Source organism: Rhinolophus sinicus, linkage group LG15, assembly GCF_036562045.2.
Source record: "Rhinolophus sinicus isolate RSC01 linkage group LG15, ASM3656204v1, whole genome shotgun sequence".
In the NCBI taxonomy this organism is placed as follows: Eukaryota; Metazoa; Chordata; class Mammalia; order Chiroptera; family Rhinolophidae; genus Rhinolophus; species Rhinolophus sinicus.
In genome coordinates this window covers 25,327,635-25,347,597 of record NC_133764.1, presented here as the reverse complement: position 1 = coordinate 25,347,597, position 19,963 = coordinate 25,327,635, and the positions used below count along the sequence as shown (strand labels likewise).

At 35.1% G+C, this 19,963-nt stretch overlaps 1 protein-coding gene across 2 annotated transcripts in view; it reads left to right on the top strand.

Moving 5' to 3' along the window:
* The window catches only part of VMP1 (vacuole membrane protein 1), a 114,425-nt gene that overhangs the window by 20,906 nt on the left and 73,556 nt on the right, over positions 1-19,963 (top strand). The window contains exons 4-5 of one of the 2 annotated variants that reach the window (XM_019736323.2): positions 767-857; positions 2,276-2,386. The exons of the other annotated variant lie outside the window; for it this stretch is intronic. Of the exons in view, the coding sequence (XP_019591882.1) occupies positions 767-857; positions 2,276-2,386 (202 nt within the window). The remainder of the gene's footprint in view (positions 1-766; positions 858-2,275; positions 2,387-19,963) is intronic. 2 annotated transcript variants of the gene reach the window in all.

Below are 19,963 nucleotides of genomic sequence, written 5' to 3'. Positions count from 1 at the left end.
TTAGAGCTGATTGTCTGGCTAGGTCTTATTTTTGGGGAAACAAGGTAGATACATTGATTCTTTAGTAGGACAAGGTTCAGGAGACGTGGCACTTTTACTGATAGTTTGAGCCAATGAGAAAGGACTCTGCCAAAGAAATATGTTCTATCTTTAAATTTAGTATACTTGTAAGCCTTATTTCAGTATCATAAAAAGCAAGTTGAACTTTGGTATGCCTTATCATTTTCCGGCTTGTTGTTCCAAGTTATTATCTGAAATATTCTGCATTTTTCTGTATTTACAGTTTATAAAACATTTTGTAACATTTTCCAATTAGTTTGATCCTTAAAGCAACTCCACAAAGAAGGTAAAACAAGTATATGATTATTATGATATTAAAAACAAGAAACAGAATCAGATTGGTTAAGTGTCTTACTCAAAGTACAATATTTAAGGGACTCTGACCCAAGTCTTCTGATTTGAAAGCCAGTGCTCTATTATATTATAATGTCTCTACCAATTAGAAGTTGGGTGTAAACAAGATCAGTCTTTGGATAAGGGAAAGGCTACCATGGGGTTTATGATAAGAAATTGGCTATCTTCCCTTGACCCCCCTCAGTCCTCCAAGAGACCATGTGTTTAAGGACAAAAGAGCTCATCCCAGAAAGAACTGATGTATAGCTGAGCTAAATAACCTAATTGCTTCAAACAAGCAATTGTTTTGAGAACGATGAATCCTGAAAAATGAGACATATTTCATTTATTTTTTTTTAAATATGTTTTTAAGATTATGGCATCGTCAAAACATTGTGATGTGTTTTTTACTGCTGCTTGCTGTGCTTATAGCTACGTATTATGTCGAAGGAGCACATCAACAGGTAAGAGGCTCAGCAACTCTGCTTCCATTCTGTGCCTTCCCTATTCCCAGACAGTTTCAGAATGGGACTATTGTGGATTTCGTAGACTTTCTACCCTCTACAATATTTAAGCTTGGTTTTATTTTTTAAATTTACCTCATAACTGACATCTTAATGTCTTACTTTTAAGGCCAGATATTAAAAATATTCTTGTTGTAGTTCATGGCTGCTCAGCATTTATATTTGGTATTTGTCATTTCTTTTTAACCTTCAAGGATTTAACTTTCCTGAGGTGTTTAGTCAAAGCAGGACAAATTCTTGACTTACTACCAAAGTTGTCATATTTTCCTTAATACACTCCTGTGATCCATCCAAACAGATATACTCATCCTGAAGATTAGGTTTTATATATATAAAAAGGGAAGTTCATTTGCTTATAGTCAGCATAACTGAAGGGAAAAAGGGACATTTTGTTAAAATAGCAAAACATTAATGTATTCCAATAGGATAATGTTCTAAAATGACATCATTTCATATTTTAAAGCAGTTTACCTCTAATCTCAGAGAAGTTTTTATAGTTTTAAATGCATTTCTTTTAAATATAGAGGGTGCCAAAAAAATGTATATGCATTTTAATAAAGGAAAAAACTATTAAAATTATAGTGCTCAATATATACCGATAATAGAAGATGAATGAAGGTGAGTCATGTTTAACTTCTGCAATTACAAGAGGTGATCAAAGTGGTTACCATCATCGTCCAGACACTTCTGATTACAGTGAAGTACTGCTTGAGCAACGTTGACAAAAGTGTCCCCTTGTATACAATTTTTGGCACTCCTGGTATTTTACAGAAATCTGTGTGTGCTACTAAGATTTTGCAGGAACTGGCTTGATGAATTTACTTGCCAGTGGGAATCTAGACTCTATAAAGTCTGGTATTCTTTCAACAAGTCCATATCCCAGTAGACTTTAGTTTGCTCTTTTTTTGAAAAGCATCTTGGTCTTAAATATACAAAAATAATTTGATTCTCATTTTTTACTTGGATAAATAAGAATATGTTCTCGTCACATATTATATAAATAGCTGTCCCCCTCTTACCACTGTGTATTATTACCGTTCTTAAAGTTTTTGTAACTTTTAAATATCTTTAAAATTTTTATTCTTATATTTATCTTAGTAATTTGCATTTTTCTTATAAATGTCATTGTAATAGTAGGTCTAGAAACAAGATCTTTATTTGAATGAGATGAATTTTTTGCTGTCTCTACTATCACTTACTGAAGGAATTAGGCCTTTTCAAAAGGCTTTTAATCTTAATACTTTTTGCCTATTGGACACTTAGTTGGTTTACCTTATTTTGGTTGTAGTTGATAAGTGTTATATTTCTGTTTAAGAATTTTGGTTTTGTTTTTTCACCTCATCCCTTTTGTTTTCCAGTATGTGCAACGTATAGAGAAACAGTTTCTTTTGTATGCCTACTGGATAGGCTTAGGAATTTTGTCTTCTGTTGGGCTTGGAACAGGGCTGCACACCTTTCTGCTTTATCTGGTAAGAATAAATTTTAATAAGCAAGTTTGAAAGAGATTGTTTTAATTAGTGCTTTTATTTCAGATTTTTATTTGATTACCTTTGTGTTTTAGAAGCATTCTCATCCTCAAACCAGTGCTTTAAGTTTGACTTAGAATTCTGTTTTGTTTTTCCTTTGGTTGAAGATTTCAAAAGAAGGGGGACAAATCCCTTAGGCAAATGAGATTTTGTTTCCTTAAATTAATTCAGCCAGGAAATGTTTTTTCTTTCCAGATTTTAGAATAATGGTTGTCTTGCTTATGCAAATGTCATTTTAATAAGTGAAGTTATTTAAACGCACAAAATTCCATGTAAGGCTTAGAATTAATTTGGACAGTTTACTTTCTCTGTTAAACAGAAAACAAGAAACAGGGTCTTCTCTCATATCCTCAAACCCTATGTACACACCTGAATAGTTATTTTGGTATTCTTATTGAATGTAGTTGGTGAAGTATTATATATGTAGAAATAAATGCTTTTTTGGGGGGAGGGGGGACGGGGAACAGGACTTTATTGGGGAACAGTGTGCACTTCCAGGACTTTTTTTTTTCCCCAAGTCAAGTTGTTGTCCTTTCAGTCTTAGTTCTGGAGGGTGCCGTTCAGCTTCAAGTTGTTTAGTTGTGGAGGGCGCAGCTCAGCTCCAGGTACAGTTGCCATCACTAGTTGCAGGGGGCGCAGCCCACCATCCCTTGCGAGAGTCGAACTGGCAACGTTGTGGTTGAGAGGATGCGCTCTAACCAACTGAGCCATTCGGGAGCTCAGCGGCAGCTCAGCTCAAGGTGCCGTGTTCAATCTTAGTTGCTGGGGGCGGAGCCCACCATCACTTGTGGGACTTGAGGAATTGAACTGGCAACCTTGTGGTTGAGAGCCCACTGGCCCATGTGGGAATCGAACCAGCAGCCTTCGGAGTTAGGAGCATGGAGCTCTAACTGCCTGAGCCACCGGACCGGGCCAGCCCATAAATGCTTTCTTAAATCCTTTTAAACCAAAGTATAAAATGTACTCCTCCTAGAAAATATTTTTGTGCTTACTTGAAATTAGAGAGATAAAAGATAGGTTTTCCTTTGGACATTAACAAATATACTGAAATAATAGCAGAGCTAGGACCAGGGCATGCAATAAGGGTGACATTTAGGGCACAGAATTTAAATAGGTGCTTTCAGGGTCATATAAGTATGGGGTTGATGAGTGAGCGCCTCATTGAATTTTGTGCCCTGGATGCCTCTCTTTGTTTCATGCTATTCCTATACTTGAGTACATTGTGAGCAATTTCATATTTGAAAACAGCTTGATCTTGATTGAGGAAAAACAGGTGAAATGTTGTCACAGCAGTACTAACTACTGAATAAAGTTGAACACTGCAAATGCTTCCAATCTGTGTTCTTCAATAGAGAATGCTACTCCAGATTAAGGAACTCACTGTAGCCTTGTATTAATTTGGAAGTATCTAACAAGCAACACAGATAACAGAGTCTGCTGAACCATAAAAGGGATTTTAATAAAGTTTATAAATTGCACAATAAGTTAGAATAAAGAAATATGAAACATGGAAGTTTCTTCATGTCCATGAGAAACCTTTATAAAATGACATTTATAAAATGTCTTGATGGGAAATCATTTTTGGTTTAGTTCCATTGATTTGTGTATCCAGTAAAGGATTTAGTAACATACAAATAAGCATTTGTTACAAAATTCATTTGAGTGAAATAATCAAGCCTTTGCTTCCATAAATTAGGTAGTTATTTCTGCCATTGATCAGAGTGCAGGTTTAATGGAGTGTAGTTAGACTTTTCACGAGTTCAGAAGGAATTCCTCAAGAGCTATTTAAAGGGTATCACTCTCTCACTATACTCAGTACTACATACTGGGTGTGCCAAAAAAATGTATGCCAAGTGGGCACTTTAGTCATTGTTGCTCAAGCAGTAGTTTGCCGTAATCAGAAGTGTCTGGACGCTGATGGTAACCACTTTGAGCACCTCTTGTAATTGCAGAAGTCAAACGTAACTTGTATTCATCTTCTGTTATCAGCATATATATTGAGTATTACAATTTCAATAGTTTTTTCCTTTCTTAAAATGTGTATACATTTTTTTGGCACCCTCTGTATATTATATGAGTTCAGCAGGTATGAATATATAATCAAGGAACATCTGAAACTGTTGCATTATACATAAAAGCTATACAAAAGCTTTGTTGTGTTTTCACTGCTGACAGTAAACTGGGGTCTAGGGTCGATCAGGCCACTTTTTCAGCATTACGTAAATTTGATATTTTTTTTTGTAAGCATTTAGAATTATTTTAAACGTTCTAAAATTAAATACAAGTAAAATAACTAGATCTTCATTTTATGAATATATAATTCTGGCTGTTAAGTGGGAGATAGATTGAAGGTAGGAGAGAGATGAGTAATTATGACAATCCTTCTGAGAAACGCAGGCTTCCATGGGGGTGGCAGGAAGTATGGAGAGGAAGGGGTATTTCCAAAAAAGAATTTGCTGAGAGAAGTCAGGCAGAATGAAAACAAAAGATGACGGCTGGCCCTTACTGCAGTCTTTCTTGGACAACTCCTGGGGGTCTGTGGGCCCCATGTGGGCAGTGACTGGCATCATCGTGCTCTGTGCCTTTTGCTGAGTGATCTCAGGCTCAGCACTGGTGCCAAGTCTGAATCTGCATGAATCTTGTGAACACCACTCGCCCCACCCTGGGACTCCCTGAGACCCTGCTTCACCGAACTTTGTACCACCTGACTCTTTCAATGGCAGAACCTTAATCCTAAAATTTATACGGAACCATAAAAGACTCTGAATAACTTTAGGATTTTTTACATAGATAATCATCTCTTCTGCAAATAAAGACTTTACTTTTATTTCTTCTTTCTTACTTTGTGTATCCTTTCATTTCTTTTTCTTGTCTTACTGCGTTACCTTGGCCTTCTAGTATGATGTTGAACAGGAATAGTGAGTGGGCCATCCTGCCTTGTTCTCAGTCTTAGTGGAAAAGCCTATGGTTTCTCTCCATTAAGTATCGTGTTAGCTGTGTGTTTCTTGCAGATTTTTTTATCACGTTAACGGAACTCACTTCTATTCCTTGTTTGCTGAAATTTTTTTTATCATGAATCAGTGTTGATTTTGTCAAAAGAACACTTTTTTAGACAATAGTGATCAGAAATGGATGGAAGGCCAATATAGCAAACAAATTCAGTATGTAAAGACTTGGGGAGCAATATGTAAATGTTAAAAAGAAATGGTAAGACACCCAGCATATGCCATTTCCATTTGACCAGATTATCTTTAGTTCTTAGATCTTTTCATTTAGACATAGCCTTTCCTTCCAGGATTCCCTAGGTGTAACAGGAAGAATGAAGAAAAATGAGCATTTACAAAAAATAATTTTCAGAGAAGGCAAACAAAAGGGAAATGAAATGTCACTGGTCTTTGTTTATTTTTCAATTGCCTGGTTGGAATGGAAGTTAGATTGCAGGGAGTTAACTACTACTATTACTACTACTAACAACAGCATTCATTATCATCGTCATTATCATCAAAGTAATACTAGCTGAAGTCAGTTCTTTTTTACCTATATTTGATGTTCATTTTTGGGGTATCCATACCTCTGGGGAGATTTTGGGACCCCATCCTATTGACCTCCGGCTATATGATTTGCTTTGATCAATGAAATACCAACAAATGTGATAGGTGTTGCTTCCTGGCAGAAGGCTCAAGATTTGTCGTACTCTCTTTCATCTACCTGTTGTGTCAAGATGGAGCCTGAGTCTTTGACTATGATGAGCTGATTCCATTTGCCAGCATGTGATGGATATGTAGAGTCAGCTGCTGAGATTTTGGGGTTGTTATTGTAGCCTATCTTGACTGCTAGACTAGTTAACATTTATTAAATGCTTACTATGTGCTGGCCTCTGTGCTGAGCACTTTACATGAATTATCTCATGTAGTCCTCCAAAGAGCCAAGATAGTCAATAACCAGTAGAGTAGCAAATGCATAATAAAAAATTTCATTAATAAGTATAGACTATCCATTTGTGAACTTTGGCAGTTATAGAATAGAGAAAAATAGCCAGGAAACCAGAGGCAAAGTGGAATTAAATAAGGGTTTAAAAACTTGATCTGTGTTATTATTTAAGAAGCTATTCGAAGTAATTGGGTTCAATTGTAAAAACTTAACATTTTCTTGGTGATGGATGGTTGACAGGGTTTTATCCTAATAGATCACCACTCCTTTTGTTTTGTATCTGTGAAATGTGATTGTGTTTGGAAAGTCCTAATTATACCTTCTTTCTTTTATGAGGCTTTACATAATCCTCACTTGGGAAGACGTGATGTTAACATTTTTATGTCATACACTTTTGAGCCGATGAAATGGGCACCGTTACCACGTACGCATATAACTCCTCAGTCAAGAAAACAAGTGACTATGTTAAGAGAGTAGCCTGATCAGAGATAGAACCTTCCTTTTGACAATAATTTGCAGCAAAATAGGTGAAAAAGAAACCAAGTTTAAGAAAGGGGAAAGATTTAATTCATTCTTCATTGTGGTTCTCATTCCTGGACATCATGGCTTAAAAGTGAAATAGGAAAATTTTTCCCAAGTAAACAGAATTTCCCAATTAGGTTCTTGCCAGTTTGGAAGTTACATCTTTTGGAAGTATCATTTAGTTAATTGCAACTCATTGTACAACTAAACGCTGATCTAAAAGTGTTGCTGTATTTCCTAAGATATTATGTACCTGTATATCTGCCTTTAAAATGGAAAAGTTGTCTTGATTTTTTTAAGTTTATCAATAAAAAATTTCACTTATATTTTTAGACATATTTGAAAAGTTATACAACTTAAATCCAGATGTCCTGGAAATCCTCATCATTTATTTAAACATTAGAAGTAAGAGTAGGTGTTTGGCCTACATTAAATTTAATGAAAGTCAGCAAGGATAAATCACTAGTTTGGGCCACCATCAAATTTTGTAAATTGATTTGAGAACAGTGGAAATCTAGTAATTTGCAGAGAACAGGTATCTAGCCACAAAGGAAAAATTAGGTACTATTTATGCAGTAATAATGGTTACTAACCAGAGAGGAAGAGATGAAGGGAAAAGTAAACGGATTCCTTCTCTTAGGCTCAAGGGCAGTTAGTTGGGCCTCTAGGTTAGTTTGTTCCATTAATTTTAATAGTCAACAGATGAGCTTCAGGAGGTCTGTTAATTCCCTGAAATACTATGCATGGTGTTATGTGTCTTTGGAAATATGTATCTTTCTGACAAAAAGGACCTGTTAGGTTGGTGCAAAAGTAATTGCAGTTTTTGAAATTATTTTTAACCTTTTAAACTGCAATTACTTTTACACCAACCTAATATTTAGATTCTCTAAAGACTAACCCATAAGAGGTTAAGAATCAACTTTTTTCTAAGTATGTCTATATTTGACTACCACTAGGTGGCATTGCCAATACAACCAATATACTGTACTGTGTTTGCAAGTTCTATTCTGGAAAAATATGAAACTCTCAAACAGCTCTTATACTTAAATTAGAAGGATATTCTATTATTTATCTGTAATAATGCCTACATGCTAATACCAGTTAATGCATGTGAGTGGAAATATTTTCTTAATAGTTTTCCATGTACATTGGTTACTTTAACAGTTAGCAGTCAGCCTTTCTTCCCATTGTGACATATATATTCACATGTCAGACATGCTCCCATGGCATGCCAAATTTCAGAGATAATGTCATAATTTCATCCTTTTCTTTACTATGCAAAAATATACAAGGGATTGAAGGTAATTTTGTTATGGGACTGCAATCTTTCATCCCTATCATGAGAGGTAAGCATATTCAGAGTCAAAAAGCTGGGCTTAAATGCCCGGCCAAATATTACTAACTGTAAAAATTTGTTAAATTTATTAATTTTTAAACCTCAGTTTATTCAACTGTAAATGGAAATTATAATATGTATCCATTCTTAATAAAAGATTCAATTCACCAGAAAGATGTAACAGTTCTAAATTTGTTTTTATCTAATATACTCAACATGTAAAAAGCAAAACTTAGCAGAACTACAAAGAGGAGGGGATAATTTCCATTAACTTCGAGTATAGTTATTGGATATAAGGTCAACATATACATAACAATTGTATTTCTACATGCTATAGTAAACATTTAGAGAATGAAATTTTTTAGAATTTACCATTTATAATATTTTTAAAAGCAAAATTCTAGGAATAAATCTAATGAAAGATGTGCTTGGCCTCTACATAAAGTTTTAAAATATTATTGGAAGCAAAAAGATCTAGATAAAAGAAGGAATATATCAAAACAGCCTTATGGCACATATTATTATCATTTCCATTAATAGTTGAATAAACAGATTTAAAAATTAATAAATTTAATAAGTACGTGTACACTTTACAGCTCAGTAGCTAGTATATGTAAGATACTCAATAAATGATAATTGATATTATGATTATTATTATTATTCTTACTCTGACTTTTAAAAGCAACCATTATTATAATTTACATGCTTTAGCTATTTTTACAAAATTATAAGCAACATTTCCCACAATTGATTTTTTTTTTTGAGATTTTTTTTTTTATTATTATTAGTTTCAGGTGCACAAGACAAAGCAATGCTTAGACGTTTATCATTTATATCCCTCACACTGTGTGAGCCCCCCCTCCCCCCATCCACTATCCCTCTTTCAATCTTAGTTGTGCAGGGCGCAGCTCAGCTCCAGGTCCAGTTGCTGTTTTCTAGTTGCAGGGGGCACAGCCCGCCATCCCTTGCAGGAGTCGAACTGGCAACCTTGTGGTTGAGAGGACATATTCCAACCACCTGAGACATCCAGGAGCTCAGCGGCAGCTCAGCTCAAGGTGCCGTGTTCAATTTTAGCTGCAGGGGGCACTGCCCACCATCCCTTGTGGGACTCGAGGAGTTGAACTGGCAACCTTGTGGTTGAGAGTCCACTGGCCCATGTGGGAATCGAACCGGCAGCCTTCAGAGTTAGGAGCATGGAGCTCTAACCACCTGAGCCACTGGGCCAGCCCCACAATTGATTTTAATGTATCAGTATATCATGGAATAGTTGAAAATCACTGATATTTCCATTTCTGGTGATGATAGATTAGACAATTTGGATCAACTCTCTCATGAAAGTGTCATAAAAAGTTGATACAATTTAAAAACATCTGTTTAAAGGCATCATAGAGATTTAAAAAAAGAAAGTAAAGAATTACAAGGTCAACATCTGTGTAAAAGAGGAAACCCAGAGAGGTGAGACTGGCCAAGGATATGCCCTGATAAACCCACAGGCTTTGGGTAAGTTCTAAGAGATCACACTTAGAATGTAAGGAACTAGATATATATCAGCTCTTCTGGAGACTGAAGCTCAGGCTTAAGTCTTAAGTCTGGAGGATATATCATGTTCATGAATTATAGGACAGAATATTGTAAGGCTGTTCTTCCTGGTTTATCTACAGAATCAGTGCAATATCATTCAAAACTTGAGTCAGTATTTTTGTGGGAATTCACAAACTGAAGATTTTTTTCATTACAGCAGCTTTAGGGTTGATAACCAATAGGGTGCGTCCCTCTACTGTGTGTTTCTGTTTCTTGGTCTGGATAGAGGATACCTGTGTCTGTAATAATTCATTAAGATGTATGCATTACATACTTTGCTATATGTGCTATATTTAAATAAATATTCTGTTTTAGAATTTTATAGTCTTTTGTGCCTTAAGTACATCTGGGTAATGTCTGCTGTAATTGTTTTAAATTGGTATCTAACTGCTTCCTAAAAACAGAAATGTTACATTAACATTAATTTTTCTGAGACTTTCTCAAACTAGGACTAAGAACAATGAGCTGTCTTACATATCCTCAACAAATTGAGTTCTTTCATAAGATCATCACTGTAGTAATTCATTTTAAGTTCACTTCAAAAAACTTGAACGTTTACTCTGTGTAAAACACTCTGAAATACTATGTGAATTACAATAGGAATTGGACAGATAGAACAGAAGATACATATTCCATAAATAATTACACTGCGGGACATTGTGAAAATATTGTAGTGATATACATGAATTGTGTTATGGGACTCTTTTAAAATAGGGAAGAAGTCTCTTGGAGGAATTAAAAATAGGAAAAGTTCATGAAGGTGGGTTTGTTGAGGGAAAGGCAGTCAGTCTATGCAGAGCTATTAAAGTAGGATATCTTGGAAATGAAATGAAGACCTGTATGAGAAAAATAGGTTGGTGCCAAATTGTGAAGAGCTTTGAAAGTCAGACTTAGGGAGTTTAGGTTTTATATGTCACAAAGAGTTATTCAAATAAACATTAACATACCTATTTCAGGAACATAACAGGCAGCATGGTGGACGGTAGATTTGGTGGGGAAGCAACTAAAAGTAAGGAGCCCAGTTAGAAGGCAGTGGTCTAGGTGAGAGTTAATAATTACCTGATCTAAAGCAGTAACGGTAGGAAGGGTTTCAGATTTGGGGGATTGGGTAGTATGTGAGCCTGCAAGTACTGCAGCTGAAATTAAAAAAAAAACTGTTGAAATAGAAGTTTCGCTTCTATAATACAGGCTCACCTGGGATTTTTTTTCTACTTTGCTGACTGCTGTCTTGCAAGTATCTACAACAATATTTGGTGCACACTAGGTGCTCAATAAATACGTTGAATAAAGTAATAATAGAATAAAATCTTTGAGAGATCCTGGGGGGAGGTTGGGGGAAGCAGAATAATTGGATTTCTTTTGTTGGCAAAACAGTCTCTTCCTAACATTTGAGTATTATTTGTGACTTAATGAAAAATGACCTAATCTGTGTGTAGCTTTTTCTTATTTGGCATAATACAGTTGATCTTTGAACAACATGGGTTTAAACTGTGGGGTCCATTTATACGTGGATTTTTTTCAATAAATACAGTCAATGTATTTTCTCATGATTTTCTTAACATTTTGTTTTCTCTAGCTTTATTATAACAATACAGTATATAACACAAAATATGTGTTAATTGACTTTATGTTATTAGTAAGGCTTCTGGTCAACAGTAGGCTATTAGTTAAGTTTTAGGGGAGTTGAAAGTTAGACGCAGATTTCCGACTTGCAAGGAGGTCAATGCCCCTACCCCCTGTGTTGTTCAATGGTCCAACAGTAGTTTCATATTGAACATCAGTACATCCTCTTTATAATTTCCCCAGCAAATAAAACTGCATCTACTCATGGCTTTATAAATATTTAATATGTCTTTGCTTTAATTTTATTTATTTATTTATTTATTTATTTATTTATTTAGTTTTAGATTTTTTTATTGGAGAAGGGAAACAGGGCTCCACTGGGGAACAGTGTGTACTTCCAGGACCTCTTTTTTTTTTTTCCCCCCCAAGTCAAGTTGTTGTCTTTTTAATCTTAGTTGTGGAAGGTGCCGTTCAGCTTCAAGTTGTTGTCCTTTCAGTCTTAGTTGTGGAAGGCGCAGCAGCTCCAGGTCCACTTGCCGTTGCTAGTTGCAGGGGGCGCAGCCCACCATCCCTTGTGGGAGTCGAACCGGCAACCTTGTGGTTCAGAGGACGCGCGCTCCTACCAACCCATTCAGGAGCTCAGCAGCAGCTTAGCTCAAGGTGCCATGTTCAGTCTTAGTTGCAGGGGGCGCTGCCCACCATCCTTTGCGGGACTCAAGGAATTGAACTGGCCAGCCTTGTGGCTGAGAGCCCAGGACCCATGTGGGAATCGAACTCGGCAGCCTTCGGAGTTAGGAGCATGGAGCTCTAACCGCCTGAGTCACCGGTTTGGCCCCTCTTTGCTTTAAATTTAATTTAGATAAACAACAGGCATAATGAATGATTTAAAATGTGATTTTTTTTTTTTTTTTTAGTTAATGTATACCAACACGCTTATAATCTCTAGTATATCTGTAAAATGAAGTAGGTTATATTTTGATATAAGGAAATAATCCTTATTAAATAACAAATAAATTAAATTGCATTTGTAAACTGGGTTTCTTCTTCTGATTTTATTTCTTTTTTTTAATTAAATTTATTTTATTTTTTTATTTTTTTGTTTTTGTTGTTATTTTTTATTTTATTTTATTAGTTTCAGGTGCACAAGAGAAAGAAAAACTTAGACGTTTATCATTTATATCCCTCACACTGGGTGAACTCCCCTCCCCCTATCCACTATCCCTCTGACATTGCACAGAGCCATTACATTTCCACTGTCTCTATTCCTAATGCTGTACTCCGCTTCCTGTAACAATATACATACAAATATATAAATATGCATACATATATATATTTATATAAAATTATAGTTGGCATTCAGTATTGTTCAGCTTCAGGTGTACTGTACAGAGATCAGGCAGCTACATCATCCCTGAGGTGGTCTCCCAAATGGGACACATGTCCATCGGATATGATTTTATTTCTTATGCAGGCATCTTTTTGATCCTTTGTTTGATGTCTATTTCATGAACAAATTTTACCTGGAAAGTAGTGTGATTTAACTGATTTCATTCATTTGTTTTTTATAAGTAGATCAGATCCACACAAAAAAACTTCTGTGGCTGACAGATTTTTCTGTGGTTGTACCTTCTAAGCATTCTTCTCTTGGACTTTAATTTCCAGAAATCCATGAGCAAACTTATTTTAGTCTCAGCAAACATGGTCATAGGTTTCCTTTCAGAAGATTTGGAACATAAGTGATCCAGGATTGCTTATTTACTAGTGGAAATTATCCTCAGAGTAAAAACAAGAAGTTAATGAAGGGAACATGGCTACTGTTAACCTCTTTGATGCATCTCTGTGTTGGGATGAGTCAAAATTTCCACCTTAATAACGGTCTGACCCAGGGCTAGACAACCCAGGGGTCAGCACTTTTTCTGTAAAGAGCCAGATAGTAATTAATTAGGTGTTTTGTTTTTTTAAATCCAAAATGTGTTTATTGGGATGGTTCTTCGCTCATTCTGATTTAGGGTGCTTTTAGTGCTGCTAAGCATCTATAAGCCTTGCTCTTCCTCCTGTAGGCTGGCAGAGGACAGTGGAGCAGCCAACACAAAAAACTACCATTTGCGAATGGGTAAAGACGGTGGTGATTCTATAGCATCCTGGGCATCTCACATCCATGAAGTAGGAATTGGAGCTCTGCACCAGGCGCTTCTTGTGTTTACTCTTCTCTCCTGAAGAGGGATGCAGGAGATCCTTAGTGAGAGGCATGTTCTCGTAGGGAGGTTGTCACCCCCAGAAAGGAAAATAATTAGGTTTTACAGTTTAATCAGCCTCTCTTACAACTCCTCGAATCTGTCCTTGTAATGAGAAAGCATCCAAGGGACAGTGTGTAAAGGAATGAATGTGACTGTTTTCCAGTCTATAGGTGGCAGTCCTGATTCCATCTGCGGGCTACTCCAGTTTATGGATCCTTGCTCCTACTCATGAGATGACTGACAGTGGTACACCAGACGCAGCATGTTGAGCTTTCTAAGGGTTTTTACATAACACGTTGTGCATTTGATTCATCCATTTGCCAAAAAAGGATTATTTCTTTTCTGGGTCATAATGTTACACTTAACATGATGTTTGTTTGTTTTTGTTGTTCTTTTATTATCTTTTTTTTTTTTTTTTCAGTTACAGTTGACATTCAATATTATTATATTAGTTTCAGGTGAACAGCATAGTGGTTAGACATTCATATAATTTATGCAGTGATCCCCCGATTAGTCTAGTACCCACCTGGCACTATACATAGTTGTTGCAACATTATTGGCTGTATTCTCTATGCTGTACTTTACATCCCTGTGACTATGTTGTAACTACAATTTGTATTTCTTAATCCCTTCACCTTTTCACCCAGTCCCCCAGCCCCCCATCCCTCTGACAACCATTAGTTCTCTATGAGTCTGTTTCTGTTTTGTTTGTTTATTTATTTTGTTCTTTAGATTCCACATATAAGTGAAATCATATGGTATTTGTCTTTCTCAGTCTTACTTATTTCACTGAGCATAATGCCCTCTAGGTCTATCTATGTTGTCAAAAACATGACGTTTTAGAAGAAAATATATTTGTGCAAGTACTTGAGTGGTCTAGAAAACCATCAAGGGAAAAAAACAGTTTTCATGAAGAGAAAAGTAGAAGTTTTTCAAATGAGATGCCTGATGACAGCAAGATTTGGTTCTAATTTTATGTTTTAACCATTGATGTGTATAGTTATTAAATACTGGTTTTTACAATATTGCAATCGTTTTGAGAAATAATTTATGATTGAGAAATAATTTAGATTGTTATAAACAATTGGGAGAAGTGGTGGGGTTATTTCAGTAGCCACCTTAGAATTCTTTCCATTACTAGAAAAACACGATTCGTAATTCTGTAAACCAGGTTAACAAAAACAGGAACTTGGGTACTTGATAATGAGAAATGTATCTCAGACGTGCTCCTAATATGCACGTACATTATTATTCGTCAAGTTACAAGACAAGCGAAAGATTAAAGAGCCATTTGTAAACTGTGTATGCCATTAATGATTTATAAAGTTTGTTCTATTTAACAATAACAAAGAGAATGAGTCCTGCAGCAAGAATTTACAAGCTCCAATATGATATACGAACAGTTTTGACACTAGGTGGAGCAGTTTCCTGGAGAAAGACTTAACAAGCCCTATATTCCTTTTAAATAAGCCCAGCTCCTAGACAAAGAACTCTAATGAGAACAAAGAATATCAACAGTCATTTTACAATTTTAAAAGGCAAGCAAACATTGTACTATAAATAAAAGGCTGAATATGTCTTACAGGTAACTTTTCTCTTTGGCATGTATTTTAACCATTGATTTCCCCCACCTTTGGGAATCAAATAGAAGGAATTTCAAAACATTAGAGTTGTCCTATCCAGATGCAGTTGGGGTATAGAAAAGTTTTAGAACTATTTAATTACATTGTAGAATAGACCAGGTTTTACTAGAAGCTATAACATTAAGGTGTTATCATCTGAATGGTATCTATGAGTCATTTGTTTAATTATGACCATTTTAAAAGAAAAAATATTTGGCTCTTTGTTATAAAATAAATACAAAGAATTTAGTTGTGAGATATTTGCCCCTGTATAAGATTCAGAGGCCAGTTTCTGCTTTAAAGTTTACAATTATTTTATCACTAAAATACGTGGTAAAAATTGTACATTTAAAAGATCTGGCATCTTGATTGCTATCAAGTATTTACAAAACACCTCTGTATATAGCGTCCTGTTTCCTTTAATGAAGAAGTACTTTACAGTATGTATTTAGTGCTTTAGCTGTTTTTTCCTTAGACATTTCTTATAGCTTTTGACTCATGGCTATTTATTGCCTAAAGTAAATGTTACTGGGAAAACTGCGTGGATATGGATTGAAATGAAATAGTGCAGTAGTTTCAAAAAGAGAAATATTGTAGGAATTGTTTAATGCCGTGAGGTGTAGTAACTTTTTTTAAAAAAGTTTTAGCCAACCTTTTTGCTTTTTTTCCTGCGTGACTTCTGATTATTTCTTCATTGCTCACCTGGCTGTCCCTCTGTAAGACACAAAAAGGAAGAAATGGCCAACAGTAACGTTCTGGTGTGACTTGATGTTGCTCTGGATAGGTAGAATGACTCTGGCTGTAAGCATGCAGTGACTCAGGGCTCTTGCGGGAAGACCAACAGGCCCTTCTTAGAAAAGGTCTGTTTGCCCTTCTTTGATGAGTGCATGATCAGCTCTTCGCCCTGTCTTACCCCAAGGAATGACTCATGTATTAACTCTTACTAGCCTCACCACATCAAAGAAGAAACCAAGGTCTCCAGGACATAGTCTGGGTTTTCACCAAACAAAAGGGGTATGCACAGACTGGATAACTTCCTGCCCTTAAATCACTATTTATTAATGTGTGCTTAAATAAAAGCTAAGAAGACTCAGTTTAGCTGAAATCTGTTCTCTTGGATATGTATATTTGAAACAACTTATAATAACCTTTTTTTAAAGCTCCATAAATATGTGGTCCATTTTTCCTGGACATTTAAATCAACTTTATGATCAAAAGTTGCTTAGGTTTGATAAGAAAGGTGAAACATGTCTTTATTTATGGATTGATTCAATATAATAAAAATGATTTCAAAGATAGGTCCTTATAACTTGGAGCATGACCGATACAGAGTTTATACATTTCTTGTTTTGGTTAGCAATTTTGTACTTACCGTTTTACTTTGACTATATAACCTCATATTGTCCTGTTATTTGGGTTGTGCAGGCATCATTATCATAATTATTATTACTAGACTTTTCATCAAATGAGGAATGTGAGCTAGAAGTCTGATTACATCTATTAAGTTACTAACAGCTTCAGAAAACTAAAACCCACATTAACTAAATGTCCAGATTACTGCTTTTTGACATACTGTACTGCATTTTATAGAAAGGGACCAGAGGCTGAATTTGTAAACTTGGGATCTTTTTCACAAAAAGAATATAAACACTAGTTAAATTTCTCAGTGCCCATTTGGAATCAGTAGTTTTATACTCTTGCTTTCAAGGATTTGCTGTATACCATCATCTTAGCTAAGTTGTTTTCTGACTATAATGAGAAAAGCAACGATGAGAAGAATTTGAGGAATAGAGTTCCTGTTTGCAAAAGCATTTCTAAAGTCGGACTTAAAGAAAACAACGGTTTTGCAAGTCATACAGACAACCATTTGTCATCTTTAATTTATTTATCACCAAGATACTCCTAATGAATCACATTCCAGACTAAGCACTGACTCCTTTTGTTCCTTTAGTGAAGGAGTGTGGCAAACAAATGTTTTCCCAGTGAATCAGCACAGGATTCTTGATTTTATTACCTTTGCCCTAAACTTTCCAGACAAAACTAATTGGAAATTTTGCCTTTGGGATCTCACTTGACTTCTGTGTATGGATGATGGATTAGGCTATGAATTGACATTACAGATGTTATGCAAACAGCTTCAGTCTTTAGGAATGTTTTATCAGTTCTGAGGAAGCCATCAAGGGTGGAAGAATGTCTGTCTGTCGATCAGTCAGTCTGTCTGCTCATCTTCCTTACAAAAACATACATATACATACTGCGCTCTTAATGTGATACTGTGTTCTTCATCTTGATTAAAAAGGCTTGGCTAAATTAGGCTCATAATTAACTAATATGACCATTTTAGGTTTTTACTTTTTTAAAAATGTCTCTGGAAAGTGGGGCCTTAAAATAAATCCACAGTGAAGTTCAAAATCCAGAAAACATTTTTTTTTTAATGACTCAGCCATGATCCCCCATCTTCCTGACAAAGACCCTAATTTGTGTTTGCAGCACCAGGACTTCTTTCTCAAGGCTTAGGTAGGTACTGCAGTATTGTCAGGGCACTGCCTGGAACTTACCTTCACTGTGGTGTAATTTCAGGAGTGAATTTTATCTCTTCAGGATAATTTTTTTTAATTCTAAATTTCTCTTAATATTGTTCCTGAAGCTAGAGTAAAATTGATCCCATATAATTGTCTGTTAATTTTTTTCAATCACTAAAACTTCCTCTTTTACACTATTCATGAAGGAATATAAATTGCAGAAATTTAACTTAAAATTTAAAGAGAATATTTTAAAAGTTAAAATACTTTTCCACAAATACCTGTATCTGCTCTTATAAGAAATCTTACCCCTGCTCTAAGTGTGGGTCTGCTGTCACCCAGACATAGTCTTGCCTGGCCAAGCACTACATCTTTTATTCAGGACAGGCAAAATTATTCCATTATCAGAACATTGGAAAATATAATGTAATGCAACTCATGAGACTAGATACATGAAGCTTTGAACTGAAGCAGAACCAGATGTTCAATATGTCACAAATAACTGAACTATCTTGTTGAGTTGACTTCACTTAGAATGACTATACTGAATTACTTCTGCCCCCCAAAAAGGACCCTAAAACCTATCACTCTGATGAGAGTATAACGTTTCATCACAAAGTTTAACCTCCTTATCACTAACGGGAACTTCATTGGCAGTAATTAGGAACTCTCAGGGGCTATGTGTGCAGTTAGTGAATGTTGCTAGTGACCTGATTGCTGACGAGGGAATTTAGAGTTTCGTGTTGGGGAATAACAGTCAGGGCTGTATTCCCCTTTGATTACCACCACAAAGATTGAAGGACACTGTCCTTAACTGGAGAAATTCTTTGCCATTTTTCTTTAAGCAGTACTCCTTGTATTGATGTTTACCTTGCCACATGGCACATTCTTTTCAATGTACTGAGACTCATTTTATACCCCAGCATATATTCTATCTTGGTGAATGTTCCATGGATACTAAATATGTATTTGGCTTTTTTTGGATGTAGTGTTTTACACTGTTCAGGTCTTCTATATCCATAGTGGTTTTCACTTTATTTGATCTATCAATTAAGAAGAGAAGGGTGTTGAAATTTCCAACTATAATTGTGGATTTGTTTATTTCTTGTTTCAGTTTTGTCAGTTTTTGCTTTATGTATTTCCACAGTCTGTTATTAGAGTTCCTACACATTTAGGATTGTTCTGTCTTCCTGAGACTTAACCCTTTTATCATTATGAAATATGCTTATTCATCTCTAGTAAGTCCCTATCCTGAAGTCTACCTTATCTGATATTAATGTAGCCAATTCATCTTTTTTATGATTATTTTAAAATAGTTTATCCGTTTTTATCCCTTTACTTTTACTTCTGAATCTTGATGTTTAAAATGTCTTGTAGATAGCATATGCTAGAGTTTTGCTTTTTAATCCAGTCTGACACTCTCTGGTTTTCATTTGTATGTTTGCTCCATTTACAATTAAAGTAGTTATAAACATGGTTGGGTTTAAGTCTACTGTCAAACTATTTTCCCATCTATTTTTTATTCTTCTTTTCCTACCTTTTTTTTTTAATTGAGCATTTTTGTATTATATATACACTGAGTGTATATAATGCAACCACCTTACGATATTATATTCCATTTTCTCCCTTATTTTATGCTGTTGTAGTCATATATTTTACTTTTATATGTGTCATCTTTTTTGCTTTAAACAACTAGTTATTTTTTTTAAAGAGATTTTAAGATGAGAAAAGGTCTATATTTCCAGTGCTCTTTACTTCTTTGTGTACATTAAAGTTTCCATCTGGTATCAGTCTTTTCTTCTGAGAATTTCCTTTAACGTTTATTGTAGTGCAGGTCTGCTGAAACAAATTCTGTTGGCTTTTGTTTGTCTGAAAATGTTTTTATTTCGTCTTTATTTTAGAAATATATTTTCTGTGGATTCTAAATTGACAGATTTTTTTTTCCCTTTAAACATTTTAGAAAAGTTATTGCATTGTATTTTTGTTTGCGTTATATCTGATAGGAAATCTTATCTGTATTTCCCTGTAGATAGTGTTATTTCTATCCCCTCTGATTGCTTAAGATTTTCTTGTTATTACTGAGTTATTACAATTTTATTATGATGTCATTATGATTTTTAGAAGTTTTATTATATGTTTTATTTTCTTTCTGTTGATTCTGACTGAGGTTTGTTGGGTTTCTTAGATCTGTGAGTTGATGGATTTAC